The sequence below is a fragment of the Phyllobates terribilis genome, unplaced genomic scaffold (assembly GCF_046119375.1).
Source record: "Phyllobates terribilis strain yellow unplaced genomic scaffold, ASM4611937v1 Scaffold_3__8_contigs__length_932513732, whole genome shotgun sequence".
Classification (NCBI taxonomy): Eukaryota; Metazoa; Chordata; class Amphibia; order Anura; family Dendrobatidae; genus Phyllobates; species Phyllobates terribilis.
The window spans coordinates 928,454,064-928,475,883 of NW_027362763.1; the positions used below are offsets into that span (position 1 = coordinate 928,454,064).

At 42.9% G+C, this 21,820-nt stretch overlaps 1 protein-coding gene across 1 annotated transcript in view; it reads right to left on the reverse strand.

Annotated features, from left to right (window-relative positions):
• Positions 1 to 557: 557 nt before the first annotated feature.
• Positions 558 to 21,820, reverse strand: part of LOC141257819 (saccharopine dehydrogenase-like oxidoreductase) — a 100,153-nt gene continuing 78,890 nt past the window's right edge. The window contains exons 9-12 of the mRNA XM_073672829.1: positions 5,660 to 5,716; positions 4,898 to 5,009; positions 4,700 to 4,781; positions 558 to 777 (exon numbers count right to left, since the gene is read on the reverse strand). Coding sequence (XP_073528930.1) covers positions 675 to 777; positions 4,700 to 4,781; positions 4,898 to 5,009; positions 5,660 to 5,716 — 354 coding nt within the window. The 3' untranslated portion in view covers positions 558 to 674. The remainder of the gene's footprint in view (positions 778 to 4,699; positions 4,782 to 4,897; positions 5,010 to 5,659; positions 5,717 to 21,820) is intronic.

Genomic DNA, 21,820 nt, shown 5'->3' on the forward strand with positions numbered 1-21,820 from the left:
CTAGAACCGTTATGAGTATATTAATAGCTTAAGTACGTCCAAGGTGGTGACAGATTCCCTTCAAATCTGTAGCCACATTGTGTGTCCAGTTCAACATGAAAATAACTTGGTGAAAGGTCCTCTTAAAATTATAATAGGAGAATGCCATTTCTGAACTAGCCATAAACTACTTGGACTATAAAGTGTTTTTCGCAACTAGTGTGTTCAGCAGCACACTGCTGCGCAGCTTTTCACTTCCTTACTGTTGGGGTTGTGGGAGAAAGGGAGCACACCTCCTTGAGTTACAATTCTGGTTCAGCAGAGTTTCTGCTCACTATAGTGGCACATTAACAGTCTGAAGTGCTCAGTCATACTGAGCCAGCCTCTGGTGGTTGATGTTCTTGGCACCACCTGTACATTATACAAGATAAAAAAATCTAATAGCATGAGAATGAAAGCTGATAGAAAAAGAAAGTTAATTGCAACTTACTTTTATGTTCTCTAACTATACTAATTTCATACACTGAGAATAACCCTTTAGTATAGACTGCATTTACTAATGAAAAACATGGTAACAATTCTCATTTTACACAGAACTTTTTATTAATGCAATTAATTTTCATTTGAAAAATATTGAATGTGTTATTGTTAAGTGCTGAACCAGCTTGTCAAGCGGGTAGGTATAGTGGAATGTTTTACTCCATCTTGCTAAGAACAGTAAAATGAATGCCAGCCTTGTTCAGTCGGTCAATCAACTTGGTTTTGGAAAATGCTGCTCCTGGAGTGAACACTCCTCCCCTGGAAGATAAAAAGGTTAAAAGAGAAAAAAATATATAATATTATATATATAGTAAAATCCAGATTGGTCCGTAACTAATAAATAGTGTAGGAAATGCTTCAAAACTATTCAGAAGTAAAACCTGGTTTATAGACATTGATGAGGAACCTCACTAAGATTCCAGAGTGTGGTGCATGTGAAAAATGACAAATCTTATGCAAATAATAAAGTGGTTATCCAGATTTATGATATTGTAGACTTTATCCCCAAGTCATCGATACATACTCCTCAAAATTGAAATTCCAGCATCAAAATTGAAAAGTCATGGAATGAGGTGTTGAAAAATGGCTCCTGGGACACAGTGGATAAAAGGCCGAACTACTGGTTCCACCACCAAACCAACGTAATGCAGAGCTGTTTGTGTACCTAGAATTAAGGCAAGAGGGGTCCAGTACATTATGCCACCCCACACCATAATCCTGGAAGTAGTTTTCTCGTGAATGTCTCTTTATGCCGTTACCCACATCATCATCACACCAATCTTTGGCTATCATTGCGTCCTAGACAAAAAGGGAGCTCATCACTGAAGAGGATAGACCTCCATTCCAGCTCCATTACTCCATTCGAGCCTCAGGTACCTTGAGAGGTCTTCACGACGAAACATCACATTGGTCCTACTCCTGGGATTATGTTGTAGGGTGGGATAATTTATGGTAACCGGTCTGCTCTAGTGTTCATTCTAGGTACACTAACAGCTCGGTGTTTTGTTTATTTGGTTGTGGAACCAGTGGTACAGCCATTTCTCCAAAGTGTACCGAACCAGGAGCACTTATTCAACAGTACACTAAGCCACATATTATTTGTATTACTGTGAGCAGCCTGAACGGCTTAAACATACTACCATAGCCTGCAGTGTCTCTGGACTTGCCGTCCAATGCCATCCCAAATGTGATCCATGAGAAACAATTGCAATATCTTGAATATTTTGCATGCCCAAGTACATTCAGTGTGGCAGAACAGTCCTCAGACAACCATTAATAACCTCATTGATAGCAAGCAAAGGTGTGGAAATGTAAGTATTTTTGTGTGTTGTGCTCATACTTTATACTAAATAAATTGAGATGTTCTGAAAATCTTGTCTCCAGTTTTTCATCATTTGCATATTAACACATCTCGATCCCGGGATTTTCATAATTTCGCAACTTTTCTGTCTTAGTTTTGCAATTTCAATATTGAAGAAAGTAAAGCAATGGGCAAACAGATATGAAATTCAGAGAATTGCACCTCTGCTCCCATTGAAGTGAATGGGAACTCAGTTGCAGTTATGATATAGATAGAAAATTGATATCAAAAGCCAAGACAACCCCTTTAATGGATTAAACAATATAAATTAAAAACAGAGAATTCTACAAAGTGAAAACATGATTACAAACAGAAGAGATTTTCACATTAACCATTAAGAAACTGTGCACAAAAGCACACACCGAGATGAAAGATTGCTATCCAGCAATGTTGCCTGGCTTTCCTGCATTCATTCAATGTCTGGTGGCTGCAGTGTATATTTATCATGTATTGGCACAGACCTGGAGAACCTATAGCCCGGGGGCCACATCTGGCCCTTTGGATGTTCCTATCCAGCCTGGAACAGCAGAAGCGCTGGAAACAGTGGCCCGCAGACTGCCCTCCCACTAGATCGAGATAGGGCCACAATCAGCACAAAGACCAGAGCAGCGAAGGAACAGGGAGCTAGGTGATGAGTGTTTGTAGGGGGAAGGATATGGTGTGGTGAGGCTTTGGGTAATCATATTGTGAGGGGAGCCATCATACTTCGTGTGGGATCATATTGTGGAGGGAGGTGGGTGGGGAATCACCATACTGTATGAGGATGGCTGTGGGACCATCATACTGTATGTGTGGGGCCTGTGGTGGCCATCATATTGTGTTAAAGAGGAATATAATGGGTGGGTCTTAATCATCATTGCGTACATAGGGTGCTGTAGGAGATCATACTGCAAAGGGGGTCATCATTCTGTGTGTGGTATCATATGATGTGAGGGGTGAGTATGTGTGTACCGTATTTTTTGGACTATAATACACACTTTTTTCCTCCAAAATTTTGGAGGAAAGTAGGGGGTGCGTCTTATAGTCCGAATGTATGTGGACTATATGGTGGCGGTGGCTTTGGGTGGTGTGGGGGAGTGGCAGTGGTGGTGGCGCGGGCACAGGAGGCAGGAGCAGTCTGCTGCAGCCTAAGCTGTGCCCGCTACTAAAGAATATGAATATTCATTGCTCCCCATGCCCATGGGCGTGTGTAGCACTGAATGTTCATTTACCTTAATAGTGCTCACACTGTACCCGCAGCCCGGCTCCTGCTGCAGCCGGCGTTCAGTGTGCCCACTATTAAAGTCCATGAATATTCTCTACAACACACTCCCATGGGTTGTAGAGAATATTCATGGACTTTAATAGCGCGCACACTGTACCCGTCGGCGGCTGCAGGAGTCGCGCTGCGGTAAAGTGTGAGCGTTATTAGAGAGATTGAATTGTCACTGCCCCCACGCACACAGTCCCAGCATGGGGAGCAGTAACTCTGCCGGCACAGCATTTCAGTGTGAGGGCGCATGGCGTCATCGCCATGCGCGACTCACACTGAGATCAGTGCTGGCTGCAGAGGAGGACGCAGCGCTGGAACACAGGGAAGAAAGGTGAGTAGAACTAGTGTTTATTTTTTTGTGTGCAGCATGGGATGGGGATGCCAAGCATACCAGGAAGAAGGATGAGGGGGAACATACATACCAGGAAGAGGGATGAGGGGGACCATACATACCAGGGAGAGGGATGCGGGGGACCATACATGCCAGGAAGAAGGATGAGGGGGACCATACAGACCAGGAAAAGGGGGAACATACATACCAGGAAGAAAGATGAGGGGGAACATTCATACCAGGAAGAAGGATGAGGAAGACCATATATGCCAGGAAGAAGGATGAGGGGGACCATGCATACCAGGGAGAGGGATAAGGGGTGCCATACATATCAGGAAGAGGGATAAGGACTGCCACACATATCAGGAAGAGGGGTGAAAGATGAAGGGTGCCATGCATACCAGGATGAGTGGTGCCATGCAAACCAGGATGAGGGGTGCCAGGCATACCATGATGAGGGTTGTCATGCATACCACGATGAGGGGTGCCATGCATACCAGGATGGTGGATTGGGGTGCCATGCATACCTGGATGAGGGGTGCCATGCATACCAGGATGGTGGATTGGGGTGCCATGCATACCAGGATGGTGGATTGGGGTGCCATGCATACCAGGATGGTGGATTGGGGTGCCATGCATACCAGGATGGGGATGGGGGCCACGTACAACAGGAAAGAAGGGCCATATATACTAGAATGGAGGATATTAACAGAATTGGGGGACATTACCAGCAGCAGACCCCCTCCCCCATAACAGTGCATCATGACCAAATTTTTTGCTTAATTTTTTTTTCTATTTTCCTCCTCTAAAACCTAGGTGCGTCTTATGGTCCGGTGCGTCTTATAGTCCAAAATATACGGTATGCATCATACTGTTTTTAGTGAAGATATTTATCATGGTGCAAGGGCTGGATATCAGAAGCAGTATGACTAATCCCTCCACGACAGTCATGGTTTCATGTGGCCCCACAGGAAAATTAATTGCCCACCTCTGCTATACAATAAAAAAAAATATTATTGTAGATTAATATAGTAAGAAAAAAAGAGGCAGCGCTCCAATTAATTGCATAAAAGGTAGACTTATTAGTCCATGTGGCAACTGAAACGTCCACCTTTTGCTCAAATATTTGGGGTGCTGCCTCCTTTCTCTTACTATATTTAAGTGCACAATTTGAGTATGTGGATGGATGGATAGGTAGATAAAAATTGTTATTCAACTACTGCAGGTCTGCACATACCTTTTTGGAAGAGATTCTGGCTCCTTTAGAATAGTCATTCCGGCTTGAACCATGGCTATTGGAGTAGCAACATATGCAACTTCTGTAAAGAAATTTTTGGGGAAAATACTAATAAAATTCTATTTCAGAAGAGAACACCTTTGAGATAATTGACATTATTTTACTAGAACTTTAGTTTGACAAAAGAGAAAACGTCACCTGGTCCTGAAACCTGTGTGCAGATTTTCACATTGGGTTTCCCTTGTTGCGGGTCTATGCCTTGACTGTAACCCTCCCCGAAGAATGTTAATGAGAATGAAGATTCTTTCATCTGTCAGTACAACATTTAGTAGCAAATAAATTTATTACAGATGCAACATTCATATTTCCACATTGAATAATTCAAAGTTCATCAAAATGTCTCCTTGGCTGAAATAAGCAGCGTATTGCTAGCTTTGGGACTGAAAGAACATTGTTTTTTCTCAGTACCACGTGTCTAATATAATGAGCAGCAATACCACTCATAACCAATGAAGAGAGGCAGGCTGCAGTTTGGGTCTAATCCTACACTACCCTTTGTAGTTATGTGAGCATTAAAGGGATATTCTTATTGAAGTGAGTGGGAGTTATGGAATCAATTCAACATTGCCCGCTCAGCTGCTACCGGCCTCTACATATAGACAGCTATTCCCATCTTAGCCAAGAATGCCATGTAACCCTATTGTATTACATGGTCATGTTTGTATCCTAATGCTATTTATTTTTAATTGACTAATCTAATTTTTACCAGATGATTTCAGATAGTAGCTAGGCCATGCTAATAGAAAACCCTGTAATATAGACATTTGGAATAAAAAAAATTTGCAAACTCACTGTTCTGACCCACATAACCCTGCTCAAACGCTGAATTTACTGTCATGCATTTTCTTCCAGATGGAAAGGAAGAAAAAAAATAAAAAACAACACAAACAAGCACTATACCTGTCTCTCAGTTGGACCTTCTTTGGAGAAATAACCAAAGGAAAAGAATTTTGGGTACTGTATATGAAAACAAAAGAAAAACACATAAATCATGATAAAATTACCAAAAGGCAAAAAGTCCAGTAAAAATCTGAATATAAAGTCTTTCACACAAATCCGAATCCTGTATATGGTTTTCATGGAAACTGTAGTCCTTTACTTGAGTAATCACTGCCACTGCAAGCCTGGAAACATTAAGAGAGGAAGTGAAGATGAATCCAGCTCAACACACTGGGCAATTAATCAAAATTCAACTATCTTTATTGGCAAATACAATCAAGAAAATACCAATCACAGAGAAGACTAGACTGAATATATGAAAAGAAAAAGGTGAAAAAACAAAAAATGTACCCTGGAAAAACTGAATAATAAATATGTAATACAATACATATGAACAACTGTGTACGTATACATGTATACATTTGAGAAAGTCCTATAGAAAACTTGTACAAATAAGGGCAGAAAATATCCCAAAGGAAAAAGAGAGAAAAGGGGGGGAAAAAAACCTGCAGACAATAAATATGTGCATGAATAAATTTCCAATAAACATTAACTGCAGAAAACTCTATAAAAAAATATCCTTTTTCTCTTTCCTTTTGGACTCAGTATTATGCTTTTGATAGTGTAACATAATTTCTCATCTGATATTAAGCCATAATGGAGCATATGTGTTGAGAGAAAAAAAAATCCTTTTTCTCCTTTCTCTCTAACATGTTTCGGTATTTGTTCTATCGCATATACCCGCAGACCAGTTTTACTGCGATTATGACATTCCACAAAATGTTTTGAGATATTAGAGATGTTTCTATCTGTGGGCTCTTCAATGTCATAAAGGTGCTCCCTGATTCTAAATTTGAGCTTACGGATAGTTGGACCAACATATTTGAGGTTACAGATTGTGCATTCCACAACATAAACTACATGATCACTATTGAAGTTTAAGAAGCTTTTTATACTGAATTTTTCACTCTGATCGTAATTGTAAAAATGATTGGTTTTAAACGACACTGTGCAGGTTTTGCACGGAGTTTGTCCACACTTAAAATAACCCTTTAATGACAACCATGTTTGAGATGTGTTTTTTTTTGTGATGGTTAATATGCTAACTAGGTGATAATACATTTCCTAGCGTTTTTGCTTTCCTTGGTACTATTCTCACTCCGCCTTTTAAGATGTTTGAAATGACGGGATTATCTTGCAAAATGTGTAGATTGCGTTGCACTATCTGGGAAATGGACCTAAAATACGGACTATGGTCGTTTATGTTGTGGAATGCACAATCTGTAACCTCAAATATGTTGGTTCAACTATCCGTAAACTCAAATTTAGAATCAGGGAGCACCTTTATGACATTGAAGAGCCCACAGATAGAGATGTTCCTAATGTCTCAAAACATTTTGTGGAATGTCATAATCGCAGTAAAACTGGTCTGCGGGTATATGCGATAGAACAAATACCGAAACATGTTAGAGGCGGTCATCATGCTGATGGAGTTCACAACAAAGAAGCTTTCTGGATATTTCCTCTCAACACATGCTCCATCAGGGCTTAATCTCAGATGAGAAATTATGTTACACTATCAAAAGAATAATACTAAGTCCAAAAGGAAAGAGAAAGGAGAAAGGATCATTTTTAATTTTTTTTTTACAGAGCTTTCTGCAGTTAATATTTATTGGCACATACTTATTGTCTGCAGGTTTTTTTCCCTTTTCTCTCTTTTTCCGCCCTTATTTGTACAAGTTTTCACTAGGACTTTCTCATATGTATACGTACATAATTGTTAATATGTGTTGTATTACATATTTATTATTCAGTTTTTTCAGGGTACATTTTTTGTTTTTTCACCTTTTTCTTTTCATATATTCAGTCTAGTCTTCTCTGTGATTGGTATTTTCTTGATTGTTTTCATGTGTTTTTGGTATCCATGATTATTTGTTAGTATACTTCAGTCCAGTTCAGAATATTTTTTTCATAGCCAGGGTTCAAGAGTTTATCACTCAAAACACGTATGGCAAAATATTTTATACACACCACCCCATAATATATGTTTTGTCCATTTTTTGTCTTTTCTACAAGTTTTTAAAAGGATTTGCCAATAAAGATAGTTGAATTTTAATTAATTTCCCGGTGTGTTGAGCTGGATCCATCTTCACTTCCTCATTGATCAGTCAATTTCCGATGCCCAAACCACAGGCAGCATTAATCAGAACCTGGCTGCACGATTGCTGCCAGGTAGGTTTTACTCTAAAACGCTCCGGCATTTCAGACACCACGTACATTTGAAAAGCCAGTCAGGAACCATAGGGAGAGACTTGATGAGTCTGATGCGCTCCTCAGCTGGATTCTCCCAGCCACGCTCTGGGTGATTGGCAGGTCACTACCTATGTACACACATGGTAGAGGACCTGTCAGTCAAATGGAGCAAGGCAGGGAGATGCCGGGCAGGGAGATGCCAGCCAGGAGCCATGTCGGACTAGTCACGTCTTTATAGTCCACGGCCAGATCTTCAAAATAGGTTCCCTTTCAAATATGTTTTGTAAAACATACCACGCTGTAATCGTATCTCCAAGAAATCTCGGACTGAAAATATGGTTGTGTGAAGTTGGCCTTAGTTGGTATGGGAGGAGTGTTCAGCCAGCATTAGAGGCAATCACTGCCTCCAAATGTATACCACAAAAGAACAGATTTGACCTCCTAACAGGATGAAGCAAATGTGAGCAGATGCAAGCTGCTGAGGCTGGAATATATTTCTTCTGTAGTATACAATTGGAGGTGGTGGCTGCCTCCATAATGCCTGAGCACTCCTCATTAGTCTAATGCTGCATTCACACATCCATGTGTCACGGATCACGATTCATGTAAATGCAGCCTAAGGCTGGATCCTACCTTCCCTTTAAATTTGTAGTCCTTTGCCCAGGAGTGGCAAACCTGATAGTGTTAGGGTCCTATTAACCATTTCCTTGCCAAGGATATATAACATACGTCCTTGCAGTGTGTCAAGTCCGTAGCCAAGGATATATGAGATCTCATGGCTACTAATGGTCATATCTCAGCCTAGAACACAACTACAGCAGTGAAGATACTCAGATTTAGGCCAGGGTCACACGAGTGTAGATTCTCTCATGCAATTATGGTAATGACACTGATCATACTTTCATCTGAGTTTGATCAGAATGTAAGCTTAGTGTGATCCGACTCTCTCGGATGAGGGAATCATAGCACAGGTGAGAAGACGGAAAACAAAATTGTGCCACAACAAACACCCACATCTTCTCCCTTCCTGTCCCAATTAATAGGGGACGGCAGAACACCACTATTGAACACAGAGCAGTGTGAAAAGGTTACTGGTTGGATAGCAGATAATGCTTCCAGTCACTTAGCCACCACCACCACCCTGTCTTCTACACGGTCAAGTCTCTGTAGCCGTGAGTCTGGACCACATATTCCTCACCCTGAACCTCCTTCCTCTCACCATGCCGAATGCGCAGAGACAACTGATCCCACGCTTGGACACTCTGAAGAGCTGTTCACTTTTCCATTTATAGATTCGGGCCTCTCGCCCGGTTCACTTGAAGCAGGGCAAGAGGAGATCACATGTAGCGATGCCCAAATATTTGAGCAGCCACAGTCACATGAAGGCGAAGGTGGGAAAGTGTCACAAGAGGTGGACGATGATGAGACACAAGTGCCAGAAAGTCAGGAGGAGGACCAGGGTGCGGGAATGGAAGACGAGGTGGTGGATGATATAGTAACTGACCCAACCTGGCAGGAGGACATGCAGAGTGAGGACAGCCACACACAGGGAGAGGGAGGCAGAGCACCCCAACAGGCAGGAAGAAGCAGTGTGGTGGCCGCAGACAGAAGGCAGGCAATCGTTCCCCGTAACACCAACAGGAAGGAAGGTTGCCAGTACAACTGTTATGTCTTCCCGAGTCTGGCTGTTTTTTAAAGACTCTGCCAATAACCCCAAAAAGACCATTTGCACCACCTGCCAGGCCAGCATCAGCAGGGCTGGCAAAACTAACAGCCTGACCACCACCAGCATGATCAGGCACATGACAGCAAAGCACCTGACTTTGTGGGCCGAATCCCAGGGTCCAGGAACAGTGTCTGTGGGTGGCACCACTGCTTCTTCCGCTGTTGTGCATGCAAGCAAACCCCCTGTCCATGGTGCATGCGAAGATGCCTCCTGCCCTGCACCTGTCATTGCACACTCTCAAGTAGCAGCATCAGGAAGCACGTCCACGTCCTTGTCCCAGCGCAGTGTTCAGTTGTCCATACCCCAGTCCTTGGAAAGCAAGCGCAAATAAAAAAGCCAATGTCCCACTACTAAATTCCCACATTTCGCGACTGCTTGCGCTCGAATTGTTGCCTTTTAGGCTCGTGGAGAAGGACGCATTACGCAACCTGGTGGCGGCGGCCGTCCATTGGTACTCGGTCCCCAGCCGCCACTATTTCTCCCGGTGTGCTGTCCCCGCATTACACAAGCCCAAAATATTAGCCGTGCTCTCAACAACGCAGTTACAGGGAAAGTCCATGGACAAGTGTTGTGGGCAGGGACGGTACATCTCACTGACGGCACACTGGGTTAACATAGTGGAAGCCGGGACCCAGTCGGACCTTGGACAGAACACGTCCTCCCGACGCCAAGGATTGCGGGCCCTAGGTCAATCAGGGTTGCCTCCACAGTCTACAACCCTTGCACCTCCTCCTCCTCAGCCTCCATCTCCGAAATGACCACATCAGTCACAAGCTGATCAACTGCCTCGGCCAAGCGGCAACAGGCTGTGCTGAAGCTAATATGCTTAGGTGACAAACCGCACAATGCTGAAGAGTTGTGGACAGCTCTGAAAGAGCAGGCAGATCTGTGGCTCACACCGCTGAACCTACAGCCAGGCATGGTCATGTGTGACAATGGCGGGAACCTGGTGGCGGCTTTGAGCCGAGGCGAGCTCACGCACGTACCATGCCTGGCCCATGTGCTTAACCTCGTGGTTCAGAGGTTTCTCAAATCCTACCCGGAGCTTCCGGATCTGCTTGTTAAAGTAAGACTCGGGTGTGCCCATTTTAGAAAGTCACCTACAGCTTCCGCCCCCCCTGCCATGTTTCAGCAGCGTTTGCAGCTTCTGGATCACAGACACGATGTCCCCAAGCGCTGGAATTCTACACTGCAGATGTTGGGAAGGATTTGTGAGCAGAAGAGGGCAGTTGTTGAGTACCAGCATCAACAAGGCAGTTGGTATTCAGCTCAGACTCCACACAAGACCTTAGGAGTGGACATGGATGTCAGACATATGTACCATCCTCCAAAACTTTGAGGACTCCACCAAGATTGTGAGCAGTGATGACGCCATAATTAGCGTCACCTTCCCGCTTCTCTGTCTTCTGAAATGCTCTCTGCTCACAATCAAAGAGGTTGCATTGCAGGCGGAGCACGATGAGATGGAGCAAGGAACCATATAGGGTGATTACACACAGCCCAGCCTCATCTCATCCCAACGTAGATTGGGTGACAATGAGGAAGAGGAGGAGGAAGAACAGGAGCTAGTTTCATGCGCTATAGATGGTACTACCTGCACAACTGTCATACCATCTGTTCAGAGTGGATGGCCTGAGGACTGAGAGGAGGAGGGGGAGGAGGAGACATGGTCACTCGTTCTCTTGGTGAGGACACGGAAGTCTTGCCTGTTCCTGCTAGCAGTCTGGCACGCATGGTTGAGTTTATGTTACGCTGCCTTTCCCATGACCCTCGCATTCTCAAAATTTTGGGTGACAGTCATTACTGGTTGGTGACACTTCTAGACCCACGCTACAAGGAGAACTTTATATCTCTTATTCCTGAGGCGGACAGGTCTACAAAAATGGGGCAGTACCAGAAGGCCATTGTTGCGGAACTATTAAAAAAATTCCCATCTGAAAAAGCTGGCGGCAGGGGTCACAGTTCGTTGGACAACCAAAGACTACAGGCGAGAGAGAACTCTAATCCAGCAGAGGCAGGGGAACACTGTCAAAGTTCTGGGAGAATTTTCTCAGCCCCTCCCATCGCACAGGCTCTTAGGCGCAGGGTACTCTCACAAGGAGTGCAAAGTTTGGGAAGATGCTGAGGGAGTACCTTGCCGACCGTACCAATGTCCTCCGTGGTTCCTCTGTGCCTTATAATTATTGGGTATCCAAGGTGGATACGTGGAATGAACTAGCTCTCTACGCCTTGGAGTTCCTGGCCTGCCCTGCAGCTAGTGTTTTATCAGAGAGGGTTTTTAGTGCCGCTGGTGGAATTATAACTGATAAGCGCATCCGCCTGTCAACTGAAAATGCTGACAGGCTGACTCTTATAAAAATGAGCAAGGGCTGGATTGGGCCAGACTTCTCAACACCACCGAATGATAGCAGCGTAACAGACTCAAATCCAGTGTCTTTTTTTGGGAGGTGTATTTCCATGCACCTTTTCACACCTACACATGGGTATACGCTTTCTGATTTTGGCTATTTGCTCTTGTCCTCCTCCTTCTCCTCATCTTCATCCTCCACCACTATATCACCAGGGTGACCGTGGTCCGTGATGCAACACCCACATCATTTTTTAAAGGGTGTTTATGGTGCCCGTAAAAAAAAAATTTTATACAGTATGTTCATGTATACCCCCCAGGGGTAAATGTTTGTCAGCCCATACACTTAGTGCATGGGCATTACAAGTATAGGAGACCCGCTCTTTTCTAATGGGAACTTTTTTTTTATGAAAAAGGGGAATTGGAGTGCCTCCAAATTTTTGGCAGCTTTTGCATTCAGGGCGTAGGCAAACACTATGGGAGACCCACTTCCTAATAATGGGAACATTGTTTTTAGGAGACTCTCCAACCTCTACGTCTCTTGCAAGGGGCATTGGAGTTCCTCCAAATTTTTGGCAGCCGTTGCTTCACTGCATAGGCAAACAGTATGGGAGACCCTCTCCTTTCTAATGGGAATTTGTCGTTACTGTGGCCCTGCTCTATGTGTCTTTAAATTGTTAGTGGGGTATTTCCCAAATTTAGCCAGCCGTTGTAGTCACTGCATGCGGAATCACTGTATATGTAAAAAGACTTTTTGCTCAGTCTCTGTTGCAACATTCTGTAACCTTGAGTGCAGACTCGATATTATCTAATGTTCTTAAAAGATTGGAACTTGGAGGAAACTGGTACAGATGTTCTTGCCTGCTGGCCCCCCTCCTCTGCTAGCTGACTGGCTGAAGTTCTATCTACTGCAGAGATAACCAAGCCAACACTACTCAACTTTAAGTGATTGGCTTGTACACACTCATTAAGGATGACAGATGTTAGAATTTGATTTGTCCAATGGAGTTTCATACCTTAATCAACTGAAGTGAAAGGGAGAATATCTTCGATTTCTAACTTTTCTTATAGTCCTTGAATAGGTAACCGATTCATCCCATAATTCATCCTCATAGTAGAGTGAAGTATTGTAATGTGCTTGAGTGTCTGTGGTCAGGTCTCCTAAAGTCTGTCCTGCAGTATGTGCAACACACAGTGATAAGCAGAGGATTTCTACACTTCATTGTAGAATGTGAACAGCTAGGAATCCTCCTGGAGTCGAACATAGTCTGAAAATGAGGTCCATATATGTACTTTTCTTTGTACGACTTTTGTAAAATCTCCTTTAAACTACAAGTAAACCTTACATTTTCCATGTCAAGAGTGTTCAGAATAAGATCATCTGACACTGTTCTGTTACCAGAGAAGACTTGGTCCATGTCAGACCTAGAAATCTCTTTGTGGATTGTTCTTGTAGCACATTCAGGGTCTTTAATATTTCTAGTTACAGTAACATTACCATGCTTTGTCTTACTGTTATATTTACGATCCTTTAGATGCCGTAACATATTTGTTCCTTAACATTTTTTCCAGGAAAATCCATTTTGTTTTTATTTTTGTATGTTTTATTGTCAGTCCATAAAAGTGGCGTAATACTCTGACTCCCATGTCACTGCTGTGAACAATGTTGAGATTCTTCCAGGTGTCTTCCCCATGCTGTTCCCATGTCATTTCAGCACTGTTCCCTATAATGAGGCAGATGGAGGCACTGTGAACGCCGTCTGACCTGTGATCCCACGGTATCAGTCTTTTTAGGCGTGCATAAAAGTGCCGTTGGGCCACAGTTTTGTGCACCTCTGTTCAGCAGTGTCTTTTTTTTCAGAGGCTAGAGAGTCTAGAATAACTCTGCTGCCTCATTATAGTGAATGATCACGTCACTCAGAGATTTAGATGAAAACCTGATGTAAGTGCTCAGGATAAATGTGATCCAAAGTGTTATGTAAAATGTTCCTAATAAAAGCTTTGACTCAATCCTCAAAATAAAAAACAACTCCCCACTCAGGTCCATCATCTCTCAATGGAAATAAAGGGGGCTTCCACGTTACTGGTAGCACAAAAGCTCTGGAAAAGCGAAATGGCTCCTCGTCCCCCAAAAGAAATCCAGTGAATTCTGCGATCCAAAATCCAAATGTGTCCCTACCTTCTGAGCCCCAGTGTGCCTAAACTGCAGTTAGCGTCTACATGTTTGGCATTTCTGAAGCGATGAGAGCCTGCCTAATTTACAGGTGAATGTCTCCAAAAGCACAAGCTTCGTACTACAACGTACTGGTCACTACAACAGCAGTTTGCAATTTTCACTCAGCAACATCCACTGCAGCTTGTTTCAGGAAAACACCCAATGAGTCAAAGTCATTACTACACCTGTAGATAAATTCCCAAAGGGGTATAATTTCCAAAATAAGGTCACTTGAGGGGCGATTCGGCTCTTCTAGCACTGTATATGGAGTTTGCAAACTATTCTTAAAAAATCTGCGCTCCAGGAGGCAAATAGCACTCCGTCCCTCCAGAGTCTCGTGTGGCTAGGCAATATTGTACAGCCACATATTGGGGCATTTTTACATTCAGCAGAAATTTTGGGACACATTTTGGTGCCATTTTTTTACCCATTTCCGTAGTGTGAAAAGGTAAAATTTGGGGCTAAAACAAAATTTGGTGGTAAAAATTTTATTTTTTCTTCTTCACTGCCCAATGCTATAAAATTCTGTGACCCACCTGTGGTGTCAATATGATCACTGCACTCCTAGATGAATTCATTGAGAGGTGTAGTTTGTAAAATAGGATCTCTTATGGGCAAACCAGTCCAGCAAAATCTGAACTCCAATATGGCACTTCTTCCCTTCTTTTGCACCGTGACTCAAAAGTAGTGTTCAACCACATATGGGGTATTGGCGTACTCTGGAGAAATTGCACAACAAATTTTGGGGTCCATTTTGTCCTGTTACCCTTGTGAAAGTAAAAAAAATGGGTTTAAAGAAACATTTGTGAAAAAAAGTTAAATGTTTATTTCTTCCTTCCACATTTCATTAATTCCTGTGAAGCGCCTGAAGGGTTAATAAACTTCTTGAATGTGGTTTTGAGCATCTTGAGGTGTGCGGTTTTTAGAATGCTGTCACTTTTGGGTATTGTCAGCCATATAAGCCCCTCAAAGTCACTTCAATTGTGATCTGGTCCCTAAAAAATAATGGTTTTATAAATTTGGCTGGAAAAATGAGAAATCGCTGGTCAACTTGTAACCCTTATAACTTCCTAACATACATACACACATATATATATATATATATATATATATATATATATATATATATATATATATAAAAATCACACAAAAATCATCAATGGAAATCAATTTTATTAACCAATGGAGGCCTGGATTTGGAGTCACCCCCAAAATTAAAGTGGAAAAACACACTACAGGCTGATCCAACTTTGATGTAATGTCCTTAAAACAAGTCAAAATGAGGCTCAGTATTGTGTGTGGCCTCCACGTGCCTGTATGACCTCCCTACAACACCTGGGCATGCTCCTGATGAGGTTGCGGATGGTCTCCTCTGGGATCTCCTCCCAGACCTGGACTAAAGCATCCGCTAACTCCTGGACAGTCTGTGGTGCAACGTGGTGGATGGAGCGAGACATGATGTCCCAGATGTGCTCAATCTGATTCAGGTCTGGGGAATGGGTGGGCCAGTCCATAGCTTCAATGCCTTCATCTTGCAGGAACTGCTGACATACTCCAGTCACATGAGGTCTGGCATTGTCCTGCATTAGGAGGAACCTAGGGCGAACCGCACCAGCATATGGTCTCACAAGGGGTCTGAGGATCTCATCTCGGTACCTAATGGCAGTCAGGCTTCCTCTGGCGAGCACATAGAGGGCTGTGCGGCCCCCCAAAGAAATGCCACCCCACACCATTACTGACCCACTGCTAAACTGGTCATGCTGAAGGATGTTGCAGGCAGCAGATCGCTCTCCACAGCGTCTCCAGACTGTCACGTCTGTCACATGTGCTCAGTGTGAACCTGCTTTCATCTGTGAAGAGCACAGGGCACCAGTGGCGACTTTGCCAATCCTGGTGTTCTGTGGCAAATGCCAAGCGTCATGCACGGTGTTGGGCTGTGAGCACAACCCCCATCTGTGGTTGTCGGGCCCTCATACCACCCTCATGGAGTCGGTTTCTAATGGTTTGTGCAGACACATGCACATTTGTAGCCTGCTGGAAGTCATTTTGCAGGGCTCTGGCAGTGCTCCTCCTTGCACAAAGGCAGAGGTAGCGGTCCTGCTGCTGGGTTGTTGCCCTCCTACGACCCACGCCACGTCTCCTGGTGCACTGGCCTGTCTCCTGGTAGCGCCTCCAGCCTCAGGACACTACGCTGACAGACACAGCAAATCTTCTTGCCACAGCTCGCATTGATGTGCCATCCTGGATGAGCTGCACTACCTGAGCAACTTCTGTGGGTTGTAGAGTCCGGCTCTTGCTACCACGAGTGTGAAAGCACAACCAACATTTAAAAGTGACCAAAACATCAGCCAGAAAGCATTGGTACTGAGATGTGGTCTGTGGTCCCCACCTGCAGAACCACTCCTTTATTGAGGGTGTCTTGAGAATTGCCAATAACTTCCAACTATTGTCTATTCCATTTGCACAACAGCATGTGAAATTGATTTTCAATCAGTGTGGCTTCCTAAGTGGACAGTTTGATTTCACAAAAGTTTGATTTACTTGGAGTTATATTCTGTTGCTTAAGTGTTCCCTTTATTTTTTTAAGCAGTATATATATATATATATATATATATATATACATATACATACATATATATATACACACATATATATTTATATTTCCAAATTGTGCTGATATAGACATGTGGGAAATGTTATTTATTAACTATATTGTGTGACATAACGCGCTGATTTAAAGGCATAAAAATTTAAAAAGTTTGAAAATTGCTAAATTTTTGCCAAATTTCCATTTTTTCCACAAATAAACGCAAGTCATATTGAACAAATTTCAGCACCATTATGAAGTACAATGTTTTTTCGTGACAGTCTCAAAATCAGTGGGATCCATTGAAGCATTCCAGAGTTATTACCTCAAAGTGACAGTGGTCAGAATTGTAAAACTTGGCCTGGTCATGAAGATGCAAACAGGTTTGGGGGGGTCAAAAGGGGTGGGGGGGGGGGCAAAGGGGTTAAAATGAGACCAGAAATGCTCCTGTATTAGCATTAGCAATCCAGCTCGAGATATAAGCGGTGGACATGAGAGCTTCAGGCGTGTGGCATCTCACACTGCCAAATCTCAATTTAATCCATGATATATTGCATGTGGGGTCGTGACTGCAGCAGTGATTCTGCTCTCTTTTTTTAAGGGTGCGCTCAGACAGCCATACAAATCGGATGGAGATTGGAATGCAACGCTCAGACTAGCCGACAGCTCTCCCGACCGGAGTGTGACAGCTTCATGCATTTCTATGCATCTGTCATGTTTGGGTCTGAAAAGCCGCCAGCCAGTCCGAGCATTGCAATGCGATATTATGCCCTTAAGTTGAGAATCTCAGATGCTGTAACGGTTGCAAATGACCAAATCTCAGCCTTGATCTCCAAGACAGATCACATACAACCTTGGCTACAGAGTTAGCACCCTGCAAAGACATATGAAATATGTACTTTGTAGAGAAAGTGTTAGAATACCATTAACCCTATCAGTCTTACCTCCACTGTGCCAAGGGCTACGAATACAGCCTGTTCAAATGGCCCCTGCATCTGACTTCAGGTAGGGCACAGATGTCAAACTCTGGCCCGGTGGCCAAATCTGGCTCGCCGGGCGAGTATGTTTGGCCCGCGGCGTTGGGGAGGTCCCCTTAGTATATTTAGCTAGTGACAAAGGGGGGGTCTACCGCCGGTATCGCACTTTCAACTGCATCGGCATCCTAGATACCGATACAGTTGAAAGCAATGATGGAGGAGGGAGCGTCAGCTGACGCTCTCCCATCTCCCATTATTCCCCCTCTGCGTCTGATGTCTCAGTGTAGTAGGCGCAATGACGTCATTAAAATGCATCCGCTCTATCGAGATGTACAGAGGATCTGAAGACATCATGAAAAGACCAGAGCAGCAAGGGAACAGGCAGAGTGGAGTATTTATTTCTAATTTTTTTTTTATGTGGGGCCGTTATACTGTATGAAGCACTATGTGGGCCCATTACACTGTATAGAGCATTATGTGGGCCCATTACTGTAGAGAGCAATTTGTGGGCGTATTATACTGTATGGAGCACTATGTGGGGCATTATTCTATATGGAGCACTATGTGGGGCCAACATTCAGTATGGTTCACTATTCTGCTCGATTATACTGTATGGAGCACTATGTTGAGCCATTATAAGGTATGGAGCACTAAGTGGGGCCATTATAATGTATGAAGGACGTTTTTGTGGCCATTATACTGTATGGCGGGCTGTGTGGGGATTACAGTTGGGGAATTATACTATGATGGGGTTACCATTCTTTGTCGAGGGAATTAAGGGAGGGGGGTACAGTAGAGTCATCATACCGTGCATGTGGAGGAATTCACTGTGGGGGTATCATACAGTTTTTGTGAGCACTCTTGTTTACTTCATACTTTATTATGATAGCTCCACCACCTCCACCCCCAAAAGAAGCTCTTGCAAAACGTGCGTTGGGGTATTCTTGGAACTCACTCAGCAATATGGGTAAGAGACTAATTCCATGACATTAAATCATTTTTCTGTTACTCCTTGTTACTTACCGAGTCTGTGCCCTCTACTTAGGTCATATCCATTAGTAGCAGCACCATCTACATATATTTTGGTGAGATATACACTGTTGTATATAATATTATCTCCCTATACATGATTGCAGGCTGCACCTTATTCTCTGTTCCTATTTTGTTCCCTGTGATCCTGGGTCATATTTTACATCTCTTGTTAGATACTATATACAGTTGTGCTCAAAAGTTTACATACCCTGGCAGAATTTTTCCTTTCTTGGCCTTGTTTCAGAAAATATGAATGATAACAAAAAAAACTTTCTCCACTCATGGTTTTTGTTTGGGTGAATCCATTTATTGTCAAACTATGGCGCAGGCTTCGGGGAGTCACTGTCACTTTCCGGAGCCTGCGCAATAGAAACCTGCGGCGCAGAGCACAGGTAGACGGGGCCAGGATGAATCAAAGCGCGCTCTTTATGATGCCCGTAAGTCAGGGAGCACAGTGCACGTCACAGGGCCCTGTGACGTGCAGAGGAGGGGAGAGGATATGATAATTAAGCAGAAGCTGGGATTTGGGGGAATAATAAGCAGATAGGCGGGGATTGCTTGGCGTCCCCCGGATACCAAGCCTGTGGAAAAAAAGAATTGATTAAAGTGCTTTTCTCTGCAATCAGACCTCTGCTATAGGCCATACAGGTATGTATACATTTACTTTTCTATACCCTGCATGGCCATAGTAGAGGTCTGCTATTGCCCATGGGGGTGACAGATTCCCTTTAATACCGTGTATTGCCTACCCCTCTAACATCAATGACAGCTTGAAGTCTTTTGTGGTAGTTGTGGATGAGGTTCTTTAATTTCTTAGATGGTAAAGCTGGCCATTCTTCTTGGCAAAAAGCCTCCAGTTCCTGTAAATTCCTGGGCTGTCTAGCATGAACTGCATGCTTAAGATCTCCCCAGAGTAGCTCAATGATATTGAGGTCAGGAGACTGAGATGGCCACTCCAGAACATTCACTTTGTTATGCTGTAGCCAATGACAGATCCACTTGGCCTTGTGTTTTGGATCATTGTCATGTTGGACCGTCCAAGTACGTCCCATGCGCAGCTTCCGGGCTGATGAGTGCAAATTTGCCTCCAGTATTTGTTGATAACAAGCTGCATTCATCTTACCTTCAACTTTTCCCAAGTTTCCTGTGCCATTGTAGCTCACACATCCCCAAAACATCAGCGATCTACCTCCATGCTTTACAGTAGGAATGGTGTTCCTTTCATCATAGGCCTTGTTGACCTCTCTCCAAATGCAACGTTTATGGTTGTGGCCAAAAAGTTCAATTTTGGTCTCATCACTCCAAATTACCTTGTACCAGAAATTTTGAGGCTTGTCTCTGTGCTGTTTGGTGTATTGTAGGCGAGATACTTTGTGGCATTTGCGCAGTAATGGCTTTCTTCTGGCGACTCGACCATGCAGCCCATTTTTCTTCAAGTGCCTCCTTATTGTGCATCTTGAAACAGCCACACTGCTAGTTTTCAGAGAGTCCTGAATTTCTGCTGATGTTATTTGTGGGTTTTTCTTTGCATCACGAACAATTTTCCTGACAGTTGTGGCCGAAATTTTTGTTAGTCCACCTGACCGTGGTTTTGTTTTTACAGAGCCCCTGATTTTCCATTTGTTAATCACAGTTTGAAAGCGGATTACTGGCATTATCAATTCCTTGGATATTTTTTTTGTATCCCTTTCCTGTGTTATACAGTTCAACTACCTTTTCCCGTAGATCCATTGACAATTCTTTTGCTTTCCCCATGACTCTCAATCCAGAAATGTCAGTGGCTGGATGAAAGATGCAAGAGTCTGTCTGGATCCCAGAAACTCCCTCAGCTTTTATGCACACACACTGATTACAAGCAAAGAGGACACATGTGAGGATGTTACCTTTAGTAGCCATTCAAACCCATTTGTGTCAAATTCTGTGCATGTTATCAGGCCAAAATCACCAGGGTATGTCAACTTTTGATCAGGGTCATTTGGATGTTTTTGGTTGTCATTAAGATTTAAAAAGAGAAAACACATTAGTTTGACAATAAATGGCTTCACCCAACAAATAACCACAAGTGGAGAAAAAGTTTTTTTTGTTATCATTCATATTCTCTGAAACAAGGCCAAGAAAGGAAAAAGTCTGCTGGGGTATGTAAACTTTTGAGCACAACTGTACCTGACTTACATTCATAGATAGATGCATCCCCTATTGTGTCATTACTAACAACATACATGGATTGAATTAAATTACCCTTAATGGATTATATATGACCTTTGTGACAAACACATGTATACTGCATTTTCTGGGGATTACTTAATCCCTGTGTTGTCTGTCTGTTTTTTCCTGGGTGTTGTTCTTTCTGTTTGAGCTGTACCGAGAGCATCATTGATTATTGTACTTATATCTTTATGACTGATATGTGGCTATTATTATTCCTTTGCGTATATTTTGTGACTAATAAAATCTTTATATTTTTATTCAATTTTGGAGGTTGGTTGACTTATTCCCTGATAAGAGATATATTTTATTATTATCTGTATTCTTCAAGGTTTGTTATCCTTTGTTATTATATATTTAATTAGGCCATTGGGCCATATGTTTTTTACCACGCTTACATAATATATTATATTATTCCAATATTTTTTTCTAAGATCTATTCATTAAAATGCACTTTGTTAGTGGGACAACTCCTTTAAAGTTTTTTCCATATGAAAAATTTCATAATTATATTTGATAAGGGAAAACTTGTAGACATTTTTTTTAATAAATATCAGTCATTTTATTTTTCAGTACTGCTATTTTTGGTGAATCATGTGACATTGTGGCGTCACATGACAGCTGCAGCCAATAAACCACCGATTGGCTGTAGCCTACACGATTCTGTCAGATCAGATTGTCTGAATGGCTGCAAAGTGACTGATGATTGTTGTCACGTGATCACAGCAGCCAATGAGATTAGCAACACTGACATGGCACAATTTGTATATTTATATATGT